The sequence below is a fragment of the Epinephelus fuscoguttatus genome, linkage group LG20 (genome assembly GCF_011397635.1).
Source record: "Epinephelus fuscoguttatus linkage group LG20, E.fuscoguttatus.final_Chr_v1".
NCBI classification, from domain to species: domain Eukaryota; kingdom Metazoa; phylum Chordata; class Actinopteri; order Perciformes; family Serranidae; genus Epinephelus; species Epinephelus fuscoguttatus.
Window position 1 is genome coordinate 38424390 of NC_064771.1, and position 27932 is coordinate 38452321.

Genomic DNA, 27932 nt, shown 5'->3' on the forward strand with positions numbered 1-27932 from the left:
CTGAAGGTCTGTCTCCAAAGCTGCTGTCTGCTCTCCATGCGAAGTGGTCTCATATGCGAGAGTGAGGTGGAGGGACCACAGGATGCAGCAATATGACAACACTATGTGAAGATAATATGCATTATTGTAGACTACTACTTTTCCCGCCAACTATGCTACCCCACAAATCCCCTAAAAAACAGACATAACAGCTCCACGTCCAGGGGTATGTGGACACTGAGGCAAAGGCGACAGAAGGCTGTGAGCATGAACCCCGCCGCTCTCCTGCCCCCCCTCTGGCTCCCTGGCAGAGGAGCAGAGCACAGCCTGGGTCAGAGGGGCTTGCTGCAGGCGAGAGGAGAGCCAGGGCCTGCAGAGCATGTTGGAGAACCAGAGGGAGCGCAGGAGTCCACACAGCCCTGGATATGGAGCCTCCAACATGCTCTGCAGGCCTTGGCTCTCCTCTCACCCACTATGACTGCCCTTCCGGCCCTCATGAATCCTCCAGCATGCTCCATGGGCTGTAGCTTGACTCTCAGCCGGCTGGCTCTATCCCACAGCCTCTGAGCAGCCTCCAGCTGACCCAGACTGTGCTTCGCTCTTTTGCCAGAAAACCAAGAGGTCAATTTGCAAATGCATCCTTTTTTTTCTTTATATGCAGCCAATCATGACTTTGTTACAAATATACTGGTCTTATATGTTTTCAAGGCTGCAGTGTTCATGATTTAGTACTTCATGAAGTATTGATGTCCACTTTCAGGTGGTGCCGTTGAGTTAGTCAAACATGTGCAGCGTGGGTGGAGTTTAACATTCGACTCCACCCTGAACTGCACATTATGGCGAGGGGTACTTGATGAGAAGGACCGATCTGAATGTGATCTCTAACTGAAAGACACAATGCAGTTTCTGTCTGTGTTAGACCCTGATGTGTTGATCAATAAAGGGCGGTCCCTGATCTGACAGCTTAGATCAGTTGTTCCTGTTGTTAAGAGGCTGTCTATGCATGCTGGGATGGCATTCCTCATCTCTTATACACATTAAAAGTAATGAGAGGAAATGAGCTTTTGTTAACTGGTGATTATAGTTTGATTATCTCATTATCTCCTGATAGATGCATTTAAAAAAAAATAATTGTAAGCATGGGCGGCACGGTGGTGTGGTGGTTAGCACTCTCGCCTCATAGCAAGAGGGTTGCCAGTTCGATCCCGGGCGTGGGAGCCCTTCTGTGCGGAGTTTGCATGTTCTCCCTGTGTCAGCATGGGTTTCCTCCAGGTGCTCCAGCTTCCTCCCACAGTCCAAAGACATGCAGGTTAATTGGTGACTCTAAATTGTCCGTAGGTGTGAATGTGAGTGTGAATGGTTGTCTGTCTCTATGTGTCAGCCCTGTGATAGTCTGGTGACCTGTCCAGGGTGAACCCTGCCTCTCACCCAGTGTCAGCTGGGATAGGCTCCAGCCCCCCGCGACCCTCAAGAGGATGAAGCGGTTAGAAGATGAATGAATGAATGAATAATTGTAAGCATGGCTTTTATAGAGAACAGCCGCCCCTGAAACAAAATCACGACTTGTCGTCGCAGCCGTGCGCCGCTACGACAGTCTGTGACGCTAAAACAGACAGACAAGGGTCATAATTTACCACTTGAAGACATAAATATATGTTGTTTTAGGCGTTTGAGCAAACCTCCAGTGCTGTCATTTTCTGTCTGGGGACATTTTAGTAGAACCACTCTGTCCTCATTTTGTTTTCCTTTCATTCTTCATTTTCTCAACACAAATCAGTGTGAAAACATTGGTTATAAAACATGTGAAAGCGTACGACTGAAGCCTGAACTTCGCCCCTTCAGAACATCCTTATTTCCGAAATCTCTTTCGGTTATTGCAGAAGTAATAGCCTGACCCTCGGGGCACGTCTAGATTCATATTTCCTGCTACCGTCCCCTTATTGCTCGGGGAAAGGTCTGTCACCAATGTTTACCGTTGCCCTTTAATGCTCACCCTTTTGTAGCTGTTAAGCTGAATCTAATGAGATTTTCATAGCCCTATTCTCAAGCCTGCAAACAAAGATTTCAGGTTATTGATGAAACTCTCCCTCTGGATTGCAGTACAGTCGCTGGCCTCCACCTGGAACCAGACCCTGAGCAACGCCACAGGTCAGTGGAGCGGTGAGTCGCACACGTTGTGTGTAACTGATTCCCTGTGTAGCTACTACAAAGCAGAGTTGTTGTGGAGTACCCCACGAGGAAAGCAAGTTTGATGTGAACTCAGACTATCAGAACTAACATCAAAGACTGGAACAATGCTGGAAATAGATTTGGCGACGTTCCGCAGGAGACGACGCTCAGGAGTAATCATTAAATCCTCTGCACACAAACAGCTTATTTGGCTCCTAGATTTATCGCTAAGATCATTGTCAGAGTTTCACCACAGCTAAATGTAGTCCAGAGCCATGCCAGGAATGTTCGTCTGTGTCTTGACACTTCTGTCCTCACGCTTCAGGCTCGGGACTCTCCTGTGACACTTCCATTGATGGCATCGGCACCTGCTGGCCCAGGAGCAGCGCCGGCCAGATGGTGGCACGACCCTGTCCTGAGATGTTCTATGGCGTCAGATACAACACCACCAGTAAGTCCTCTCTGTCAGATCCTGCCAGCCAAACAGGAAACAATAGATTTAGAGCATGATTTAATTTGATTTCACCCCCCTCCTCCTTCCCTCACTCGTCCTCGCCCTGGGTAAATTCTGTTTACGTAATTGTGGATACAGAAATTAGCATGAGCATACAAATTAGCAAGAGACACAGAGGTGTAAAAACACGTGTACACAAAGTGGGACTGCTGCTGATAATGCAGCATGAAGTGCCAGAAGAAAGGAGCGTGATTCACTGAAGACAAGACGAGCGGTGCACCCGCTGTGAGAAACATTTGTGTCAGGGCTTAAACACAAAAAAGAAAGATGGGATAATGTTGCAAAATGGATTGTAATTCGCTGCCAACTGAGATGCTTAAGCTTGGTAAAGAGATTGAAACAAGATTTCAAATTTCTTTACTCATGTCTATATTCTTCGTTTTGGCATCCACTACCAGATCCACTCCTTGAAACATGATCTGGGTCGTAGAGTGAAATAATCTGACCCAATTCTTTGTGCAGAGTCTCTGTAGATATTTTAGAAATCACACTTTCAGGCTGTGAAAGTATGAAAGTGGTTCAGATTCCTGCTTTGGTGCCGAACTCTTCCTGAACTCCTCTGCACCACAATTTCTTCTCAGGTCAAACTCTTAAAATCCACCTGAAACTGAATCGCTGCAGCGAATGGAGCTGCTCTGTGAATCACATGTCTGCTGCTCTCTTTTGAAAAGAATCTGTTCTCAAACTGGTGACATTCAGATTCTTTAGCCACTTTTCACAGCGTCAGGACTCCAGAAACGATCTGTCCACCAAATCAACCACTGCATGGATGTTTGTGCAGACATTCATATTCCTCAGAGGATGAACCCCACTGACTTTGACCATGCTCAGGCTTTTGCTCTAGCGCCACAATGATGTTAATATTCTAGATTTTCTATCTCAACAACTGTTTGATGGATTGTCATGAAATGTGGTACAAACATTCATGTTCTCCTCAGGATGAATTATAACTTTGGTAATCCTTAGAAATCAGTGTGGTTACATCATCAGGTCAAAGTTTTAATGCTCATCACCATATACCTGCAGAATGACATTATCTCAAAGAAATTATTTTGTTTAGTTACAAATAAATTTTCCATCCAACTGACTCAATTAAATCTAATTTATCCTCCTGAGACCCTGCGTCCTCATATTAGGACATCACATCTTGGGTTTACAGGACCTGGTACTTCACTCTGCTGAATTTAGACCTGTTGTCCTCATTTGTGGACACGTTTTGGTGCCATCTAGGGTAAGAGCACAAAACACTAATCAACTCTGACACCAACGTGGACAAGATCCAAAACCTGATCAAATTTTATGGTTGAAACTTGTTTATGTATGATTAATGACATTTGTAGTTTTAGCTGCAGTAACAAGCTGAGACGCTGTTGTTAGAATGTAGAAGACACGGGGACTTTATTATCGTCTTGTTTGAGGACATTATGACTTGATTTTTGGCAACAGTGTTTAATTTTTTTATACTTATCAGGTCCTACTGATCCCAAATAGCTAGGAGAAAATAAGAATGCATTACAAACAAAAGTTCGGGTCTCAGGAGGATAAACCAAAAAGTACCATTAATGTGTTTAATTCAAATAAAACTGAGACTATACTGTGAGAATTTATGTAACTATAGCTCATATAATTTACCTGGTTTACTTTAATTAAGTTTATATGATTGCTGGAGCTGTCAAGTGATTTTAAAAAAAGTATCTTATTAATTACATGCTCTGTGTTTAATAAATCTGAATTCATCAATCTAAAATCACATACATCAACTCTTGCTGTGAAAGTATTTGAAAGATTTCAGTTCAAGTGAATGTTGGCAGATGTGTCGTAGTAAAGCTGCTGGAGTTTGAACACAATTGTCCCCCTGTCCTCGACCACCCAAACTGGTCTGCAGTCCATTACGGTCCATTTTGTACGGCAGTTAGTTGGTCACAGTTAGACAACGGGCTCGTCCCAACACCCCCCCTTAGCCCTACCCATACATTTGTGCGTTCCCGCGAGGAGTAGTGGTGTCCCAATTCCTTTTTGCGTGTAGGGGTAGGGGGCATAACGAGGGGTAGTGGGTATGAAACTAGCCCTTCGGAGCGAGGGATTTCAGATGCTGACTTGCCAGCGAGGGGTAGACGTCGCCATGGCTACCACCAAGCAAGAGACGAGGAAAAAAGTTTTTATTGCTGTACACGATGTGTAGATTGGAGTTGACAGAGAGCTAGCCATCTAGCTATCTATGCTAACTCAGACCTTCTGGTCCGCTGCTAAATGCTTTGTGTTGAGGTGATATTTCAGGCTTGAAGTACTCAGATGGTACAAACATTCCTTCCTTGGGAAACTGCAGAGAACAGTGCTCCTATCGACAGCTCCATCAAGGCGTTTTTTTTAAATGTAAATGTTCGCTCACAGGGCCGAGCAGCGTCGTCTCGTCTGCCTCCATCATGTGACAAAGACACTGCGGTCTTCAGTAGCACACCGGGTCAGACAAAGGGCACCACAGAACACGAATAATAATTTTTTCTGTGATTAATTTACCAAATGTATCGTATTATTTTGACAGCCCTAATAATTATTGTTTATGAATTCTATGTATTTGTACACAGAATTTATTAAGAGTTATTACATAAACTTTATTCAAGTAAATTCTACAAGCTGCTCCTTTAGTCTGTTCATCTTGTCAACATACGTTACATGTGCAAATCTGACAACAGATTAAATACTCTCTTTGACTCAGCTGCACTTTGTGTTTGAAGCTAATTAGTTAATGTTCGCATGGCAACACACCATGCCGACATGCAACACATCAGCATGTTAGCATTGTCACTGTGAGTATATCACCACGCTGACGTGAGTACGTAACTTAAAACACTACTGTGCTCAGGTTTCTGTTCGAACAACACAAAGGGATTTTTGATTCAATCCTTATTTAACCAGGGAATTTAAAATGTTATTTTGAGTGTTCTTAGGCAGCCACAACAATGACCTAACAAATGGGGATGAACAATTAATTTAATCTTCAATGAATCTGCCTGTTATTTTCTTGAGTTAATTCATTGTGTGTTTATAAAATGCCACAAATGGCCGTTATAATATGTTAGAACACAATATGATGCCTTCAGAGAGCTTGTTTCATCCAAAACAAAAAAGATATTCTGTCATACAGTATATGACAAAGAAATGTACGTAAAGCTGTGTGTCATCATTGTGAGAAAACATTTCATAGATAGTGTACTCTATAGTCGCTGCAAACAGTTTCATCACACTTTATTGCACTTACTGAGCACAACACCAGCCTGGATGTATTCTGACTATGTGTCCATGAAACATGACGTTCAGTTTTGGCTGCTCGTGAACAAACAGAGTGACTTTAAAAGCACAATGTTGACACACTAATGATGATACCATTACTGAGTAAAGGAAATACAAGCAAATTAAATCAGCAAGCGTAGTCATGTCTCCGTCTTCTCAAACAGGAATGTTGACGACCACCTTAACCTTTTCCTGATCTCATTACAATGAGATCGAAAGTCAGAATTATGAAATACAGAACTCATAATTAGGAGATAATGGTTTTCCTTCTTTGGGTCAAGCGATGTGGGTACGTGCATAAGCAACAAATTGCTTTCCTTGAAGATGGAGCCAAAGGTTTTTGGTCATTTTTGTGTAAAAATGGTTCACTGATTATCAAAATAGCTGCAGATTAATTTTCTGACAGTGCACACATGCATTAACCAACTCATCGTTTCAGCTTTAAAACAAGTTGTAAAATCTGATTTAAACAAAAATGTAAATATAGAAAGCCCAGTCACTAAAAAAATATATTGGCAGGGTTACATCTGCAGGTTTTTATGTATCAGATTTGCTATTGTTAACATGTAGTTAGGTCTGGACACACAAAGCACTTTCCTATGGTCAGGCAAAGATAAGCTGTAGCTTAAAATACCTGCTTTGGGGCACAATCACAGCAGGAAATGCAGTGTTGCCTCAGTAAAAAAAACAAGTGCTTTTCAAGGCACTATCCCTGCCAACTGATCACAGCAAAACATCCATGTTTGAGGCTGATGGAAAAACAGATAGGTGACTACCAAACAACCCCGTTTGGAGCCTTAAAAGCCACTGAAAACACACCAACAGGTTGCAATAAAACACATTTGGAGCCTCAACAGATGATGGAAACACACTTAGGAATGGCTACAAAACACCCACATTTATCGTCTAAAAAGCAGCTGAAAATTTACAGTAAAACAATCATGTTTGGAGACAAAAACAGAACAAAACAAAAAAACAAAGCATTAGGACACAATACCCACATTTGAAGCCAAAAAAAACCCCCACTGGAAAACACAGACATGTTGCTACAAAACACCCAAGATTTGAGCCCAGAAAGCAGCTGGAAAATCAGAGAAGGGTCACTAAAAAACACCAATAATTGGAGACAAGAAACACATTAATGGGCCACACCAAAACACCCACATTTTAAGCCTAGAGTCATTTGAAACACACCTGCAATTTACTACAAAACATCCACTTTTTGACCCTAAAACTCAGCTGGAAAATCTCTTAAGGCCCAACAAACCACTGAGAAAACACAGGCAGATTAGGACACCACATTTGAAGCTTAAAAAGCCACTGGAGAAAAACTGACTGGTTGCTACAAACACCCACGTTTTAACCTTGAACACAGCTTGAAAAACACAGACACATTTGGAGAGATGCTGACTGGTCGCTACAAAACACCCTCTGAACAGTGGTCTGCAGCAGCTGCATGGAATCATCATAATGCTGCACCCTAAAAACAACCCAAGGACTGTCTTTAAACATAAATAAGATCAATATAATATATCAAACAGTAACTTAATGAGACAAACACATTAAGATCCAGACTTTTTGTGATATGTGTGAATTTAAAAACAGATTTTTGGTGAATGAAACAAAGAGTTTAAGCACAGGATTTAATTGTAGTGCAGTGATCCTTTAAACGGCGATTCTCAGCAAAATGAGGAAGAATTTAACTTCTGTCCTTCATCAGATTCAAGTTTAATTCATATTATCAGTGTATGAGTCTTGTTACCAATAACTGCTGTAATTTGCACAAATACTGTATAAAGAGGTTTCAAATGGAAATGACTCTGATCCAGTATGGACGTGTAGTCTGAGAGGTGTATTCATTAATGGCACGGCAGCACTTTGAAGGTAAAACAAACACTGCACAGTAAACATGATTAAGTAGATTTAGGAGATGAAAGCAAATTTGTTTCTTGGTCATTTAAAGTGTAAAACCCCCACAGGAGCCCCGAGAGGAGGAGAGAGACCGAGTCGGGTTATAATTCAGCTCACCAGTAATTTGACACTGCAAGGTTCATTTCTCCTTCAGGATTAACATAATCTCTATTCAAGCGCGGCATAAAAGCCTTAAAAAAACCCAACAACCTCCCACCAGCTGACATCACCAGCGAAGGTCAAAAGTGGAAAAAAGGTTCAGGATACAAGATGATGACATGTTTACTTGATGCAGATTCAGAGCTGATTCGCTCACTGAATGCTGAACAGTCTCCATGATATCACTACTGAGTCGCAAGTCATGGATTACAAATGAAGCTTCAACTTCAGGGCGTATTTATAGTATGAATTTATTATTAATCATTGTTAAATATTTGATGTTTTTCACCGATGAGGTCAGAGGGGGGAGGACGAACATTTAATGAAGCTGTTTGCTGTCGTTTCATTAGTCTCAATAGTTCTGCACAAAGAACTGTTTGTGTCAAAGGGAGACAAAGACTGTGACCTCACACACTTCTCCTCAAGGTTTTATATTCACCGCTCTGAGTTTAAAGCACCTGTTTGTCAGCATCTGCTTATGTAAAGGACTTTTAATGTAAACACAAAAGAGCTGTGAGGGTTTGCTTTCACAAAAATGTTGTTTTGCCAACACTTAACGGCACAAATGGACCTGATGGAGCTCAGAGAGCAGCAGTGAAGGAGCTGAGCCGAGGTCACCACACACACAAACACACAAACTCACTCTTTTCTCTCAGTGGGTTGTTCTGCAACTTTGGTGCAGACTGAAATACCTCAACATGGAAAGTATAGATTGACTCACTTAGAGACTAGAATGACATCAAAATCGCAGCATCAAAATTGTAACACGATCATGTTTTCCATGTAAAATCTTCATCCATTAAGTAACTAAAGCTGTCAGACAAATGTAGTCGAGTAGAAAGTACGACATGTCCCTCCAAATGTAGTGGATAGGAAGTATAAAGTGGTATATAATGGACACACCCAAGTGTACTACATGTACCAAGTTTGGTTTTGTGCAGCCTGGACACTACTTTCACACTATTAAGTAGAATAACCCACTATGCTATGACTACACCAAACGTAAGAGCTTGCTGTGCTGCAGGAGGAAGAGTCAGAGAGTAATCAGAGCAGCCCAGTGTCACAGTGAGACCATCAGGGACTAACTGTTTGCTTTATATGTTACTGTACACTTGAAAAAAAGTCCGCCTAGAAATTAAGAGTTAAGGCCAAGACCAGAAAAGGTCGAGCTACGTTCCCCGCACCTGATTTACACTTGTCACGTGTAGCGGACAAAGCAGGATATATTCTGTTAAATTTGGCCTTGGAGCGATGAATGACTTTAAACTGAATGTGTTGAAGTCGAGCATTAATGGAACATTTTGCGACCCTCTCGCCCATAATTCATCTGTAACCGTGTGCCCACCTGTATCCTTCGACCAAGCCTCTTTATTATGGAGAGAAATTAAAGAGACGCACACAGTGTGACATCAGATGCTTGGACGTGGGAGCTCCAGTCGCCAGGTCACAGCAGTCATGTTGTGTGGGCAGTGTGAAGATTAGCTGGTGGCTGTCTAACCAGATTTCTAATTTGGAGGTAATGAAAAAAGTGAGCAGGAGGGAGATTGAATTTAGCCTGGAGTTTGGCAAAAGATGCAAATGGTTTATTGACGTAAAGATCTTTAATTATGGCGAGGCCCCTGTCTGCACATTGTGTGGACACAGAGTGCATCATGCCAGGCCTGAAAGAGGGGCACAGACTGATGGTCCTGAGAGACCCAACGCGCTCTTGATCTGCCTTAAAAATCGAAGCACATTGTGCAAAATAAAATTATTCTTAAATTGTTTTACAGTTGGATTTATGTTGGAGAACAGGAACCTGTTGAACCCTCTAGAGCTGCTAATAAAGGCCTGGTGTGTATCAATACACTGATCAGAAGAATATCTGGATGTTGCCCATCAAATTTAAATGCAGAACCTCAGCTACAAGGCTGTAAAAAACTTTTTACATGCCCCAAACTCAGTTTTAACATCAACTAAATAAACAATAACAACAACAACTAACTCCAACAACTCCAAACAGCACCGACCCACGCGGTATACTTCGGGCTCTAACTCGACCACATGTTATTCAAAACACACACCATTCATCTCAAATGAAAGCTGAGACTCCACTCTTTCCACATGTATACTCCAAATGACTCTCCCTTTAACCATCACAGAGCCACAGCCCAAAGAACAACAAGAAATCTCTTTGCCAAAATATATTTGTAATACGGCTCTTAAATTATTATTATCGCCATAAAATGCGCATTCTGCTGTTCATTCACGCTCCGTTCGCATACTACCAGAAGTTGTCCGTCATTCAAATGAATCCGGGCGGAAAAAAAGGTTCCGGGGGAACAAAAACAATGACCACTCACAGCAGCCAACATCTCCCCACAAGGCATTCTGCTGACTCTGATTGGCTTACAGTGCTCTCAATCTCGTTTTAGTGGGTATAACGTCATTCTATTGGCTCTACCAAATTAAACGCGGTGTCAATCACTCAAATCAGCCAAGCCGTCGCGGAGATATGGGCCTCCAAAGCTCAGAATAGAAACTCAAATGTTCAAATGTAGTAGGTGCATATTGGTCAGTTTGGAGTGGGAAGTAGAGGAAAAAACCAAAACAGACAGTTGTATGTGTATACCCTAAACATCAGTCGGGATTTACAGAAATAAAACATGAAAGATACAGGATTGTACATGACAAAAATCACATGCAAACATGGAGCAGTTTTGGAGAGCTCGCCTGAATTTTCTGTACTAAAACCTCTCTAATATTGTTCTGCTTCACTTTATCAGAGTCAACCTTTGCAGAGTTAATGTTCACATATTGTACTATGATGTGATCGAGGTTTAGAGCTGCTGCTGCATCATTCCAAAGGGATACTCATCCTGAAACTGCTTTTTATTTTTAGGCGACCCTCAAAATATTTCATTTGTGCTGTGTGCCATCTTCATTTACTCCTCACATATAACACACACACTGATATTTACACATCTTAACAAATCTCACAAGGGTTCCCTTTACCATGACACCAAAGTATTCAAATAGACCTTGTGGTTGCAGAGATATATTCATTTCATTATGGTAGGTGAGCCTCAGAGATGTGAGGAGGCTTGTTGGCCCAAATAAAGGGTCCGTGTTTTTGTCTCTACAGCCCTTTTTAAACAGGAGCTGTGCAAATTAGCAGGAAAGCCCAATCAGTGTTTTTTCAGCATTGGCAGTATAAAAACAAAATCGGGGAGTGCAGCAAAATGCCGCATACCTACTTTTGTTTATACAGAATGTGCCTTTTTCGGGGCAATGGGGGGCGTGAGCAAGTAACAAAACGTGTAGCTCAGCGTGTGACGTAAACAGTGACGTGGGAGGGAAGCCGCGGCTGGTCAGTCCGATTCTCGTCGCCCGTTCTTCACCGTCCCGTCATATGACGGTTAATGGCCTCTTCGCTTAGGACAAGGAGGGCGCGCAATTCCTTGTCTCCCCAGTTGCTCATCTTTACAGTGTCTGTCAGGTTTGTGTTTCCCTCTTGCTACTAGCTGCTCGCTAATTCCTGCTATCAGCTGTTTCCTGTTTATCCACCGCCAGTGGCTCGCACGTGCGGCGTCATCAACAGCTCCTCCCACAAGTCATCAACAGCCCCTCCCACAAGTCATCAACAGCTCCTCCCACAAGTCATCAACAGCTCCTCCCACAAGTCATCAACAGCCCCTCCCACAAGTCATCAACAGCTCCTCCCACAAGTCATCAACAGCTCCTCCCACAAGTCATCAACAGCCCCTCCCACAAGTCATCAACAGATCCTCCCACAAGTCATCAACAGCTCCTCCCACAAGTCATCAACAGCCCCTCCCACAAGTCATCAACAGCTCCTCCCACAAGTCATCAACAGCTCCTCCCACAAGTCATCAACAGCTCCTCCCACAAGTCATCAACAGCCCCTCCAACAAGTCATCAACAGCCCCTCCCACAAGTCATCAACAGCTCCTCCCACAAGTCATCAACAGCCCCTCCCACAAGTCATCAACAGCCCCTCCCACAAGTCATCAACAGCTCCTCCCACAAGTCATCAACAGCTCCTCCCCTTGCAGAAGGGCGCCTCAGTCTGTTTAAACTAAAAGGTTCCACCAATATGTCTACCCTACGAAGCAGAAAATTGGGCACCTCGGATCAACTCGCCAATCCGGCTCTGTGTGTCTAAACGCTCGCAGCTTGCCGGCAAAACGGCCCAACATTCACCGAAAATCTGGCAGTGTAAAAGGAGCTTACGTGAGTTATGGGAACAACTGTAAGTGCTGCAGTCAACAGCAGTAAAACAGTCAATGTACGTCAGCTAACAGTGTGTGTTGTTGCCACTGACGGTCAGATTAATATTATAAGTGTGTGACAGCATTATGGAAAGGATCTATAGAGAGATGGACCTTTATTACCTCTGCCAAGGAGTTTATGTTTTCGCCGGCGTTGGTCTGTTTGTTTGTTTGTTTGTTTGTTTGTCTGCAAAATAACTCAAAAAGTTCTGAACAGATTTTGATGAACTTTTCAGGAAAGGTTGATCATGGCACAAGGAACAGATGATAACATTTTGGTGGTGATCTGTTGAAGTGAAGTGGATAAAACAATAAAATGGCCAAGGTCTGCGCTCTCTGAGTGCTCTCGTGTTAAAGAGTAAGATCCTTTTTCTAAACCAGATTTAGCTCCAAAACTCCATTTACATAAGCAGTCATTTTAGCATGGATAGAGGCAGCACACGTTCACATCTCACTGGGTGAGTTCAGGGTTTAACTAGAACTGGTGGATGTTGGAAGAGTGATATAGATGAGCCAGGATGGATTTTGTAAATTGTTGTTTTGTCTCTGTCAACTTTGAATTAAGAGTTTTTTTACGATGATACAATTACTGCTCATTTAAATGGAGCCTGGTGGCTTTGGCAATAGCAAATTTGGATGTGTTTGTGGTTAAACAAAATGATCTTACTCTTTAGAGATATTTCCCATAATGCTGTCAGACACGTAGAAAAAGAATCTGTACGTGTCAGCAGCAAAAACACACCCTTAAGTGGAGGAAACTGACGAAGAGGAACGTGCTGTGAGTGTTTATATTGCAGCCTGTTTTGCCGCTGTCACTCACAGCGCTCCGCTCAATACTGGACCAGTTTCAAAAACTGTTGTTCCCATTCGTCACTTAGACACAACAATGTGGGGAAGTAGGGTCCAGGTTGAAAAAGACGCAGTAAACACAGTTCTTAGGTCCACTGTCTGCTTCTGTGCTCATATCAATACGTTCCAGCAGTGACCAAATGAAGCGCCTTAACCACCCGCACATGTTCCATATTATCCATTTTTACAGGAAACACTTAGACTTTTATTGTAGTTCAGAGGCAGGATGGTTTGTGGAAGTGTTGAAAAGCCTCTAAATGTGAAATTGCATGACGCGGCATCAGAAGCCAAAACGCTCTCTGAGGTCTGTGGAGACACTGAACACGCTGCGACCCATCAGTTTCCACTCCATTTCATTTTTAACAGATTTGCTGCCACCAGGAGACAAGGTCACTATCGGTCCCTGTGTTTCTGTACCGCACGTGTACAGAGCTCACACACTTTATCTGTTTTAAACCATTTCTTTTGCACAAATCATTTTTTATAGGTTATGCAGCTCCAAAAACTAAATTTTAGGTGTTATTCTTCATCAGAAAACGTCCTGCACTCGTCTCAGAAAAACAGATTATAACTGAAATGGAGGAGTAGCTGCTCCTGAAGAACCTCTCTTTCTATAAGAACATTAAAGCAGCTTGTTCAGTCTTTGCTGGTGTAATTTCACCCTGTGATGCAGTCCAGTGCAGCTGGAGAGGATCTGTGTGTGTGTGTATGAATGTGTATATATATCGAGGGTAAAAATGATCTGTACACGCTTCAGCTGCTTCAATTTAAACTACATGTGAATCCTCTATCCTGCGTATTTGTGCCTGCTTCCACAAAGACTACCAATAATAACAATACTGATGATACTGCTCCCAGTACTTCTGCTACTGTATGACCACCACTACTATCATTATAAATAATATTCATAGCACCACCACTACTACTGTAACTAATCATTTTAATGCTGCTAGTCCCACTGCTACATACTTTATCTTTTTCATTTCAAAGAAAAGTTCTAGTCAGAAAAATATAAAAGATATAAATAACCGCTACATCCGCAGTATAATAACGACAGAGAAAAAAGGAAATGAATAAACAGTTGAAGAGATATACCAAAAAATTATAAAACAACACCAACATTGGTCCACAGGGGGAGCCACAGCTATCGGCCGCATTTTAGCCATTTTGAAGCATTTTTCTGTTGTTATAGCGCCACCCAGTTGCCAATTAGAGTTAAATTTCTCCAGTCACCTTGAGGCGTCCTGTTCTACATATCTACCAAGTTTAGTAAAAATCCATGTGGCGGTTAGGCCTAGATAAGAAATGAGCTCTCTAGCGCCCCCATTTTGTTTGATGGGCTCAATAATGGAGGGGTCCCCTCAGATTATGTGTGGTCATATGCCTACAAAGTTGCGTGGTGATGGGTGAAACCCTTGAGATGTTCTACACCTTTATGTGATGAGCCACGCCCTCCGCAATATTCATTGCCTTATAGAAGCTCAGTTTTAGGAAGTTTTCCAACTTTTGCCAAGAGGGAACTTTAGATATTGCTCCCTAGATTATGTTCACCCAGTTTCATGCAGATCGCTCAAACTTCCTAGGAAGAGATCCATTTGAAGTGTTTTTCAACAAATTCAAAATGGTGGAAAATCTATATAAGCGGAAGTTATGGGTTCTTGAGGCAAATGTGTTCCTCATGAGGAGAGGCATCTCTGTGCAAAGTTTCATGTCTCTACCACATACGGGGCATGAGATATGCCCATTCAAAGTTTGACATTTCAATGGGTTGCTATAGCGCCCCCCTTTGGCCAATTGATGTAATATTGCTTCATTGGCATCCTCCCATGACCCTCTACCACTGTGCCAAATTTCACATGGATTGACCAAGTCAGTGAGGAGAAAAACGTGGAACACACACACATTATATAGTAAGATGACGATAATAATTGTAATACCTCTGCCACAACAGTATGGCCACTACTCCCAGGACTGCTACTACAACTACTGCTTATATCAATGACAATAAAAATAAAATAGAAATAACAATAATAACAACACTCAGAATATGAAGAGGAATTTTTTTTTTCATGTATTCATTTTTCAAAAATGTATTTATCACATTTGAAATGGTGTTTCAGAAACATTCACGTGTAATTACATGTCAGCTTTTGGACATTTAACATAAAATAAACGTGAAAACATTAATTTGACTTTTTGTGATATAAGAGTAATAAGAGTAAGCACATATTCAGCAAATTCATGAAAGCAATATATTTCTCAAATCAAATCAGGTTTATTTATATAGCTCATTTAAAAACAACTGCGGTCGATAAAGGGCTGTACCAAATAAAATCATGACACACAAATATAAAACAGAATAACACCGGTAAGAACAATTACATGTGTAAAAAAGATTATAAAATACTAAAATATTAAAACCACTACTGAAAACTTGTTCATCCAAAGAGATGAAGGAACGATGAAGGACCTGCAGCCTGATCCTCAGATGAACAAGGTCTCTGTGCTAATCTCAGTCAAGTATAAGAGGCCATAGGAAGCAGTTGCAGTAGTGTCAGTAGTATTAGGTGAATAATAAGTGGCTTTAAGGCAAGGACAGGAGGTGAGTCCACAGTGGGCACTTAAAAGCCTGAGTGGATGTAGCTGCTGTTGTCAGATCCAGAGGGAGATTATCGCAGAGTTCATGTCCACGGGTGCAAAAGTCAGCTCGCCTTTTTAGTCTGCGTCGTTGAGACAGAAAGAAGCTGAAGATCTGGGACGTATTTCAGCCGCAGATCAACCCCGAAGCCAAGAGACAAATCCACGAAAAGATTTATAGACAAGTAAAAGGATCTTAAATTGGATTCTGAAAAGCAGACGAGTGATGCAAATTCTTGTCTCTGCTCCAGTTACAGATAATATGACGGGTCACCAACTGGACTCCAGACTCAGGAATATTAAATCTGCTTAGAAACAGACTGCCACCATCATGACCCACTAAACTTTGTCAATTTGTCACAAAACATATTTTATAAACGCTTTGTATCCAAAAAATAATGTGCAAAGTAACTTGTAACTAAAGCTTTTAAATACATGTATAAAAGACTCAGGTATCTCAAATTTGACCTTTGAACTTGGTTACAAGCCTCAGTGTTTGTGAAACGTTACAACAGCAACATGTGCCCTAAAAATAAATGCTGCTGCTAAAAATGCAAAAGAGAAGTAAAGCCGACATCCATTGTGTCTGAGGTGTGAGCGTGTCCCTGCCCTGAATAGCAGCAGCACAGTGAAACAGCACTTCCATGAATCAGGTTAGTAGGTACCAGGCTGGATTTCCAAAATTAGATTGCCACAAATCCTCGACTTAAGTTTATGAGCTGTAGAAGTGTGTTAGCATTGTTTCACTTTTTTATCAGGATGATCATGTTTGGACAGATCACCAGTAAGTAACTGGGCACCGTTTTAACCCCTTCAGCTCAGGTAAAAAATAAGTTAAAGCTATAAACACTGTAAGAAAGAAACAAAGGAGGCGTGGCGTGTGAACACAACAGTGTCACCCTCCAGTGTGACAAAGTGGTTGATCAAAGATCTCGTCCTCTGCTCTGAGGGTAAGGAGTAGGGATGGGCATCAATTTTCAGTTATCAATGATTAGCCATGTTTCCATCAGCCTGTTTAGATGCACATCTAGAAGTATCACATCGGAAAATTATGATGGAAACGCCAAAATTCGGATTAAAATCCCCTGATTCGCACAAACTAAAATACGCTCGCTTTAGCCGGGTTTTGGTTGATTAGAAAAAATGTTGATTCACAAAACGGGGGATGGAAACAGTTATGTTCGAATTAAGTCTGACGTAGCGCACCTCTCTCCCTGGTGATATCCACACTCTGGGTCGGGAAGGCGGTAATGCATTTACAAGCTGGTTGCCAACCGCCAGAAAACGTAGAAGAAGAAGAATGCGAGACTTGTTTTGTTTCCGGTTCTGCGGAAAACTTGCGCGAGTTCGTAGATTTCACCAAAGTCTGTACATTTAATGGAAACACACAGGATTCATATTTCTTTTAATGCACATTTCCCAATGATTCAAATCACTTTTGGATGGAAACATAGCTAGTGATTGTTAAGGATTTTGATCGATAGTCACAGTGTTTCCCCTACAGTGCTACAGGCCCGGTGAGCCGCCATGCCTACGAGACCCCCGCCGGACCTATGCCAGGCAACAAATCATTAACAGACGGAGGCTCTCATCGCTGTCCAAAGCCTCGGCGGCTTCCCTTGAGGCCTCTGAAAACACTACACCATTGAAAGATGGAGGTTTCGCTGAAAACTGAAGCCTGTAACTCTGGCTGGCAACGGTTGTAAACACCCAGGGGTGAACTGCGCATGCACGCCATTCTTCCTCTTTGGCCTGGGGGGTTGAAGCTCAGAACTGGGGCAGCTGCGCTCTCTTGCGGCGACAGTTTGCACTGCACTCTTTTGTTTTCTCTCTTTTGAAATACTCGCTTATCAATTAATCAGTAATTGATCGTTATTTTTTTTGATGATCAAATAATGAATTTTGATCGTTTGCCCATCCCTAGTAAGGAGCCATTTTCCGTTGCTGTTCTTCTTTGAGTTAGCTGCTAACTGCAGTTAGCTGCCTTTTAAATCTCCCGGTGGTGTATTGCACATGCAGCATGCCATAAAACGTCACACCTGTCCTGTCCTGCTGGCTCAGACTTTTTATACAGATGTTGATTCAGCTCTGTTGCTGCCTTTGCTGCTGGCTGAAAGGTGAAACAGCTCTCGCACCCATTCTGTGTTTGTGCGTTTTACAGAATGGCGAGGCGTAATAACTCAGTAACATTACTATGCTCTGAACAGGCTGTCATTAAACAAATACTTCACCCACAAAATGACCACATGTTCTACTCACCTGGTGTTACTTTGTTTTCCTCACATGCCTCCTCAGTGAACAAATAATCCAACGATAATTCTTGATGAACTGAAGTAAAGGGGGCGGAGTTTAACGACAGCAAAACATCCTCTAACTTTCATTTATCCAGTCACATGCTCAGCACTTTCTACATTGTGACTAAAACATTACTATTTAAAACACCAGTAGCGCGCCTGGGCACGCGCGCGTGTTTGAACTCTGCTCTTGCATTCCAGAGTTGAAACGCACTTGCCCAGGCGTGCTACTGCTCCAATGCATGAGACTGTTCATGTATGAGAAAATGCATGTGTTCAGGAAGTACTGAGCAACGACTGGATGAATGAGACTTGGATTACGTTGCACGAGTCATGTGAGAGTTTGTAAATGGATGTTTGGATATAGTTTTGCTGTTGTTAAATGTGACCCCCTCTTTATTTAAGTTCATCAAGAACTTTCTCTGTTTTTGGATTCCTCGTCCAGCGCGGAGACTTGCAGGAAAAGTTTACTTCACGAACTGAAGGTAACATGAGGTGAGTCACTGATACACAAATCATCATTTTGTGGACATAAAGAATATAATGAAGACATGAGCTGACAAAACCATTCGGCCTCATTTCTATTTGGGAGAAGGAATCATCTGGAAAATAAAATATAATGAGTGGGAAAAAAAGTCAGGTCTGAAGATCAAAGAGTCAAAAAGAGTTAATCTTCTTGCTGAGACTTGGAGTCTGGAGAGAAGCCTAATTGGAGCGATCAACACATGCTAATGATGTTAATCATTGCTAGCTGCTCGATATGTCTGATGTTCTCTGAGATGATTACAGCATGTTGTCAAACATATGCACGGAGGGGATGACAGAGACGTCCAGGGGGCGTTGTCCAGACCGCTCAGCCACTGATCCGTGACAGGTGCCCATGGCACTGCACGCGCCCCTCTGGGTTTGTGACTCAGCCTGGCATAGCTGTCTTTGTTGTTGCACGTCTTGCCCCACCCGGAAACCCCTTCACCATTTGTTGCCAGGCTTGACTTTCCCCTAATGGTCCCCAGAGGCAGCCCAGCGGATTTTCATATATGTGTCCCTGAAAGTGTGTTTATGTGGATGCACATTTCACTGAGTGGCTGTGAGTTGTCGGGTCTTGCGCCAGTCAGAGTGGATAGAGGATGAAGGGGAGGAGGAGGAGGAGGGGTGTAGTTTTATTTAGAGTAGTGCTCGCGGCCCGTTGGGTGGCAAAACCCTCACCCCTGCTCACCCTCCTGCTCACCCTCCTGCTCACTCACAAGGAATGCATCTTTTTGTTGAATGAGCTGGAGCGCGACGGAGCGCTCGTTGAATATTAATTTATGAGTGCATGTGGGCGTGCAGACGGAGAACATCAAAGACAAAGGAGACAAAAGAGAAAGATCTAAAAGTGATGTGATGAGCAGGTTTCTTGTTTTTTCTTTCTCCTGCAGTAAGTTGGACATGGAAAGTAGATTATTCTTCTCTCTTTAGACCTCGCTCCAAAACAAACTGTGTAGTCCTCTGTAAACCCTCGAGGTGTCTCTCGCTGCAGAACCAAACAGGAGTGAGCCAGAACACACACACCCAGCGTTAAAACTGGCATCCGTTCCCCCCTCAGTGTGGACTGCCTGCATCGTCTCCAGAGTAGCACCGGTTTCCAGTTTTGGTTTAATTTAACAAGTTTTTCTTTTAAATGAAAATGAGGTGGCAGAAAACTTTTCCATGTTTTCAGAGGAGCACAGATACAACTGCTCACCTGAACACTTTTCCTTATTAACGTGTGCAAGTGTTGAGGAGACGTGGAAAGTTGCAGTAATATGTCTGCTGTCTGGTTCGTCTCAGAAACACTCAGAATTTATTAGTTGTTAGTGAATAAAAATGTTTTTGGAGGAGACTGAGTTACGCCAGGATTAATCCCACTCTTCACAGTACAGTATTGTAAGCAGTTTGTGTGCTTACAGTGTGGAGGCATTCAAATCATTGACTTAAGAAAAAAAAAGTACTAATACGACACTGTGAAAATACTTCATTATAGGTACAAGTCCGGCACTTAAGCATAATTAGGAAAATGTTCTTAGATTATTAACAGTAAAAGTACAATATTTCCCTCTAATTTGTAGAAACAGAAGAAGTATGAGTGTTCAGTGGTATGAAATAGGTACTCAAGTAAAGTAAATCTCAAATTTAACAAGTACCTCAAATTTGTACTTCAGGGCAGTACTTGAGCAGGTGTACTTTCTTACTTTCTTTCCACCGCTGTTATTTACTGCTGCTTTATAGTGATGGGATTTCTCATTCACTTTGAAGAGCCGGTTCAAAGATGCCCTTCGTTCATTCGTTTTTGTTTTTTGTTTGGTTTTTTGCTGTGTGTGTTCAACGATGAATTGCATCGCTGATTTATCGCATCACGTGATATTGTAACGTGGACCCAGAAAAGACTCTGCAGATATAAAGTTTGGTGTAGCCATAGCAATGCCCTTTATAAACAACAAGCCTGTCAATACAAGCAAGTGCTAGCGGATAGTGGGTTAGCTTTAGCAATGTGACGTTCGCGAACGAGCCGAGTCTTTGAACCGGCTCTTTGAAGTGAACGAGTGAGCAGCTGCACTGTCTTTCTCCCTCACAAACTAGTCTCTCTCAACTTGTTATGGATCAAATAATCTGAAATGAATGGATACAGAGTAAATTAAATGAGCAAAAAACACGTTCACTCTAAAGAGCCGGTTCACTTGTTCACTTCAAAGAGCCGGTACAAAGACTCAGCTCGTTCGTGAACGTCACATCACTACTGCTTTAGGCCCTGATCACACACAAAGTGTTTCAGCAGCTGAAGGCACCTTTTCGTAATTGTGTTCAATGAGAATGAAGCTTTTTGCTCGTGGTTTTTGCGTTGAGACGCGCCTCTTGTTTCTGCACTCTAGGCGCCTGGTGTTTTTGAATTCCTCCAGTTGAAAAAACATGGGAGGGTTAGAATAAGGAGGTGAGTCTTTAGGCTAAAATTGAGTCCCTAATTCTTTTTATACCTTCACGCCAGCATTAGCGATATCTTGACTGTCATATCTCAAACACGCCTTGCGGGAGTTTCTTCAAATTTGGCACAAACGTTCACGTGGACTCAGCAATTAACTGATTGGATTTTGGTTGTTGAAGGTCAGGGTCTCTGTGACCTTGTTAATGGCATTCTTGTGAACATGGTATCTCAAAAACGCTCTGAGGGAATTTCTTCAAATTTGGCACCAACGTTAACTTGCACTCAAGGATAAACTGAGTATAATATGGTGGTCAAAGGTCACTGTGATCTTGTGCCCATCTCATGTCATGCATGCGATATCCGAGGAATGCCTCGAGGGAATTTCCCATCATAGAATATAATATAATAGAATAGAATATCTTTATTGTCATTGTAAAAATAATAAAGTGATGATGTTTTGTATCTAAAAGGTCAAAGGTCAACTTCACAGTGACATCATAATATTCTGCATAAAACACTTTTCTGGCCATTAGTCAACGTCATAATTCATGAACAGAAGGGGAGACATTTGCAACTTGAAGGGTTTGTGGAAGCAAACAAACGTGAGGTTGTAGTTCTAGTTTTAATTTAAATTAAAAAAGAAATCAGTGAGTCTAGTGCAAATATTTCAACCTGCTTTCAGTTTAAATCAACGTGTTTCAAAACTTTTCTCAGATCAGCTTTTCCATTATAAATGTCGTAAGTTTCTACTTTCATGTTTATTTCAGTGACATTTCTCAGGTGAACCACACGTCTGTTCATGCTGAGGTTAACAACTGTCCCATCTGCAACATATGCACACTGACACTCTGTGAATAGTAAATGCTTACGTATCAGCTGCAAACATGTCTGAAGTGCTTCACTCATTTGAACACAGGCCTAAGATGTGCTCTGTGCAGAGAAATAGAACTAAATCAAGTACTGGATCATAAGACCTGGGTAAGTGATTACACTGCGCCTCAGTGAGAAGCTTCACCTGCAGAGTCTTTGAGCTGTGAACAATGGCTGACCTGCATGAATAAGTAAACGCATCATGTTTCAGCTCACATTTTTATTATTGTGAACACGATATGTCAGGAACGCCTCGAGGGAATTTCCTCAGATTTGGCAAAAACCTGCTTTAATACTCAGCGTGAACTGATTGGACTCTGGCGGTCTAAGGTCAAAGGTCACTGTGGCCATAACTCAATAATTCATACAATCGTCATGACAAAACTTCACACAAATGTCTAATAGGATGATAAAATGATGACGATTTATATCCATAAGGTCAAAGGTCAGCGTCACTGTGACATCATAATGTTCTGTAAACACTAGTCAGCGTCATATCTCAGCAACAGAAGGGGAGACATTTGGTCAGATACTGGATCGCTGACACTAATCTTGGGTGCTCAACTTGAAACTGTGGTGATTATATAGATCTTCCGTGCTGCTGGGTTGAAGACGTGTGTGACGCATTTGTGTATCTGCCAAAAGTACACTTAATAGCTTTTATTAAATTCCTTCAAAATCTTCACTACATATATTATATGAGTTTGCACAGGCGTGGATTTAAATCGCAACTTGACAGGTTGGTGGAGGAATATAAGTGTAATTCTGTTTTGCTCTACAGCTGTGCAAAAGCCACCTCCTTTAGTGCAAATAATATGTTGTTCTCCTTCCTGCTGGTTCTGGTTTAATTAGACCTCTGCTCAGAATGCACAGAGGAGGAAGATGCTTCTTAGCTGCAGCCATTGATCCGATGTGTTGAAACGCTAAGTAAGTGTGACTAAATTTGGGTCAGCATATCTGCTCATGTAGGGCCTACAATTACAGCAGCGTTTCTGCTCAGCTCTGCGTTTTTTAGCCCCTCTGAGGACCCTCCGTAGACTGATGTGTGTTACTTACTGTTGTGTTTGCACAGCCTGTTGTGTTTGGAAATAAAATTAAAGGAGGATCATTTAGCCGTGGGCTTGGAGTGCTGCCGGTGTTCCATCCGCATGTACCTAGAGCTCCTGTTTCCACAGGGAGGATTTAACACCTGGCACAGGCCCCTTTCTGTTTTTACCACTCATTCAGAAACAACAATGGCCATCAGTGAGCAAAGATTAGAACTGATATGTACATTGTAGTGTACAACAATGAAATCCAAAGTGAGTCATCTAAAGATACTCCACAGACAAACCTTTCTGCTCTTAATATAACTCCTGGCAACCCACCAGTTTGGCTGCAGCCACTAAATGAAATCAGCAGATATTTTAGGGACCTTGAGCTCGTGACTGATGCAAACGGCGTTTTACGACGCTGTCGGAGGCTCGTTCGCCGCAACCTGCAAGAAGACAGCAGGAGAATGTTAATAAAGTAGTGCCGCTGCAGTCTGAGCGAGGTGTAGGCTGCTGGGACAGAAAGCAGCTGCACAGTGTGAATCTCACATCATCCGTGCATGTTGTGTTTGACTGTTTGCAGTACATGTGCTACTGAGAGTGCACCCAGTAACTTTTAATAATGTGAGAGAGAATGAGACTTCTCCAAGAAACATTCAGGAACTGGCCTCTGTCCCAACTTAACCACACAAATACTGGCCCCAACACATCTTGTTCACTTACTGAAAGTCACGTCTTTGTATCAACTCAGGTCACCCATTAAAGGAAGAGTTCAACATTTAGGGAAATCTGCTTAGTCATTGTCTTTCAGGAAGTGGCTAGCTTAGCTTAGCATAAAGACTGGAAATGGGGGGAAACAGCTTGTTGGGCTCTGTCAAAGCGAAACCCACACCTACCACACCTCTAAAGCTCACCATTAACACACTGTGTCTTGTTTGTTTAACCTGAACATAAACCTGACCTGAAATTGACATTTTTATCAATTTGCACATAAAAAAACAGCAGAATTTCAAGCAAACGTCCACTGAAGAGCTGAAGTCATCATATCTGCGTGGAGTGATGATGAGACTAACCTTTCTCACATGAATACATACAGCAAACGTAAATGTCAGATTTCCTTCACATTTTCCAGAGGGTTTTGTTGGTTTGAGGTTTTACTATAGAGCTCTCTTATATGACATCATCTCGTGGCACCTTCTTCCTTTGCAGTGATTTAATGGTGTCTGGCTGTAGCACAGTAGTGGTGGGAAACGCACATTAATAATCATTTTCTGAAACCGATTTCCTGGAAATTCTTTAAAGATTTATCCAAAATTTGGGTGGATACGTGGTTTGATTTTGGTGCGTGTACAGGACGGTTCACACAGAGCTGTGCACAGTAGTTGTCCAGTACTTTGCCAAGAAATGTTTCCAGCGCGTAACGCTCCCCTAAAACTATAAATTGTTGTTTTTGCATTTGTTGGGATTAAAACAAACAAGCTACAACATAATGAGCTCTGGAGGTGTTGTATTGTGTGGTTTCTCACCTCAGCCAGAGCCAGACTACTGTAGCTGCTTTCAGTTGTCAAATATTTGTCTCCACGTATTTGAACCCAAAAGGAAACAGGCTTTGCATTCTGCAACTGCTGCAAACAAGTGACAGCAGCAATAACACTGCCACTGTGTTGTCTGGGCATTTAATCCACTTTAATTTGCCACAGCTGTAAAACTGCCTCATTCACACTGCTCACCAACAGGATTAGAAAAAATGACAGAGACTGACATTGATTTTTTTGTCATAAAATATTGTGTGCAGTCTGTTTTTATTCAGCAGTGTATTGTATATGTCACCATCCTTCTGTCAAAGATTTAAGACACAGTCAGACACAGAGCTGCAGGTCAGTGTGAGTCTATTGAAATTAAATACAACAAAAATTTGTTTTTTGTTTTGAAAACTTGAGTGTGTTAAAGGACCACTTCAACAATTTGGGAACTGGACCTCAACATTTTCTTTAAAGAGCAACTTGCAAGTTGAATTTCTTTTTTTTCTTTTATTATTTTACAAGATACAATATCCTCAGTGTTGAGCACAGAAAGGATTAAGGATTAGATTTTATTATTGCACTAGTCTTGTCACAGTACCAAAATTGGGACCCACGGTATGATACCAGTGAAAGTATCATGGTTCTGAGTGGTATCACGATACCACAGCAAAAATGAGGCAGATGTGCCTTTTGTCATTTATAAAAAGATAAATCACTTTTCTATAATACATCAATGATATTTCAATGGAATAAATTACTTATTGACTTATTCATACTTCAAAAACAGCATCAATAAGTGATTAACATAGGGGGGATCAAAATAAAATAAATAAATGAAATAAGAATCAACCAGCCACCCTCCTCCCCTGACAAGTTAAGAACAGTCCCTTCATAAGTTAAGAACAGTCCCTAAAGTGCGGTGAGGTTTGTGGGCTGTTACTGCCACAAAGAGAGAAATGTGAACGGCTCGTTTCTCCTCTGGCACGCCACATACCTGTGTGCCGCCATGGCTCGGCTGTTCAGGTACTTCTGGAAGAGGAAATTATTGGACCTGGAGCCGGGCTTCTCGGTTGCCAGTAAGCTTTATCCTGCGCTGCGGAGCACTATGGCCGCCGTATTTGACAGGAATACGGCGTCTGTGACCCCTGTTCAACCCACAATCGGTGGGATTCACCTTTAGTTTCTGCTGCTGGTTGAAATCTGTACTCACACAGCGTGCTCCTGAATGATTTCTTTTGCTCGCACAAAAATATTTTTAGTCTCAAATGTGAGTAAAATGCTCGCACCGTAGAGCTCTGTGGAAAACAAACCACTGTAGCATATATAAACAAATCGAACCTACAAGTAAAAAGAAATAAATAATAACTTTCACTGCTCAAAGATACTCAAAATGCTTCATCGCTGCAGAAAACACACAGCCTTTGTCGCTACTAGGGCTGAGCTGAATAGCTGAAGAAACGAGTGACCGGTACAGAGAATGTGCTTTTTACAAGTATTATCGTGTGGATATACAGTACGTACTCATCATGAAGGAACATCCTCATTTTGGTAGCTGTGTTCAATCTCTTTCTTTTACGGTCCAAAATGATCTGAAACTCAATCCTGAGATTGTTTTTTAAAAAGGTTTTCTAATAAATAATCAATATAGCAAATGCTGATCAACCCGAATCAGTGTCAGGCTTAAAATAACAGCTTCCAGTTACATCCCAGTCGCGCCCACTTCTGGTTTAAACTCCGCCCATTCCGAGTCCAGATACGAATGCAGATTATTTTGTTTGTTGAACAGATAAAGAATCAGATAACGACGTATAAACTCGTCCCTCATCGCTGCATTAATCCCAAAATGACCCATAGATTTAAAACAAACTACAGATTATAAAATCTTCACAAAAGGATCAAGTTGGCTTCTTTATCAATTGAACCTTTTTATATTGAAGCCAAATAATAATTAGAATAAATTCACAGCAATCAAATTATGGTTATTAATCAAACAGAAAGTCAGCCGTCTGCTGATGATGTTGGTTTTCTCCTTCCAGTGACTCACAGCTGTCTGAATTATCTCCTCACCTTCCTTTCCTGTCAAGGTTGGACATTATTTTTCCTCAACATCAGAAGTCCCCGATCAAGGGGCCAATTCTTTTTTAAAATACAGGAACTTAAGGGGCGGGGTTTCGGTCAAACACACACAGCGCTACTGCTTCAACTCGTTTGTGGCTTCATTCATTAAACAAGGACGAATTTATGATTGGACGATTTCAGGACAAGGGGACAAAGAGAGAGACAACGCTGCGGTGCTGGGAGAAAGTCAGTGACTGAGAGATATAAAATGTTATTTTCTGATGATGGTCACGTTCTAAAGCACAAATAAATAACCATCAAGCACTCAACAGATGATTACTGTGGAGACTTGTTTTCCTCTCTCTGCATTTCATCCCTTACATCCAACTTTAAGCAATTATGAGCAGCAGTAAATGTCATCGCAGCAAGACAAAACCAAAGCAGAATTTTTTTAAATGAACTTTCAGATGTAACGACTGCACACTGAACTGCAGCTGCAGTGTGTTCTCCACCAGGAGCTCTCCGTCATGCTGCTTTGTCAGAGGACTAATTTGGCTAACCTTGATGGTTCTGCAGACCAAGGTGGAAACACAGGTAAGAGCGGGCTGAAGGAGTAGTTCCTTAAAAAGTTGTCCTAAAAGTCCCTGGAACTTTGGGTCCAAACGCGTCTTTAGAGGGCTTTAGAGGCAGGTTATATTTCCTCCCTTCACACAGAGCTGTCTCCTCCTGCCTCCAGCCTTCATGCTAAGCTAACTGTTTCCTGACTGCAGCCACAGACAGACATGAATCTGATACCAGTTGTCTCATCTGGCTCGCACAAACAAACAAAGCAAATAAGCACATTTCCTAAAATGTCCAACTCTTCCTCCAAATTATTTCAGCTGTCAGACATTTTCCACACATTTCACTGTGCACAACAATCCAGCCCTAACAACAACAGTGCTGCTGCTATTATAACTAAGGAGTAATGAAACTGTGCCTGGGCATTAAATCCACCCTAATTTGCTTCAGCTGTGAAACTGCTCTCACCTCCTCTCGTGCAAACAAAGCCAAAACATAACTAAATGAACATGTTGCTTAATTTGATTACATGAAGGGATATCTTCAGTGACACTGAGTCTTTAATACATGTAAGGACAAATACTGTCTATTTTTATAAAGAGGTTTAACAGTCATAAATCACTGTGTGGTCCGGTGCCAGAACGAATTTATTTCAAGGTCATGCTGCTTGATTTGACGGCGCTACCATTTATACCTTTAAGCTTCTGGCTCTGCTGCGACGTCTCTGTGTGGGCCTGTGTTTCTCTGCTTTTACACATTTCTTTAAAAAATTTCACTGCACTTTTAAATTTGTGCTTTCTTAATAAAAAGACTGTATTGCTTTGAGTGTAATCCGTTCACGTTATTTGGGACCATGAACCCAGAGGAAAGTTGTCCA

The 27932-nt window shown here is 41.9% G+C and overlaps 1 protein-coding gene across 2 annotated transcripts in view; it reads left to right on the forward strand.

Annotated features, from left to right (window-relative positions):
* The window catches only part of LOC125880668 (corticotropin-releasing factor receptor 1-like), a 99674-nt gene that overhangs the window by 15776 nt on the left and 55966 nt on the right, over positions 1 to 27932 (forward strand). The window contains exons 3-4 of one of the 2 annotated variants that reach the window (XM_049563354.1): positions 2080 to 2139; positions 2474 to 2599. In XM_049563354.1, coding sequence (XP_049419311.1) covers positions 2080 to 2139; positions 2474 to 2599 — 186 coding nt within the window. The remainder of the gene's footprint in view (positions 1 to 2079; positions 2140 to 2473; positions 2600 to 27932) is intronic. The other variant, XM_049563355.1, reaches the window with a different exon arrangement.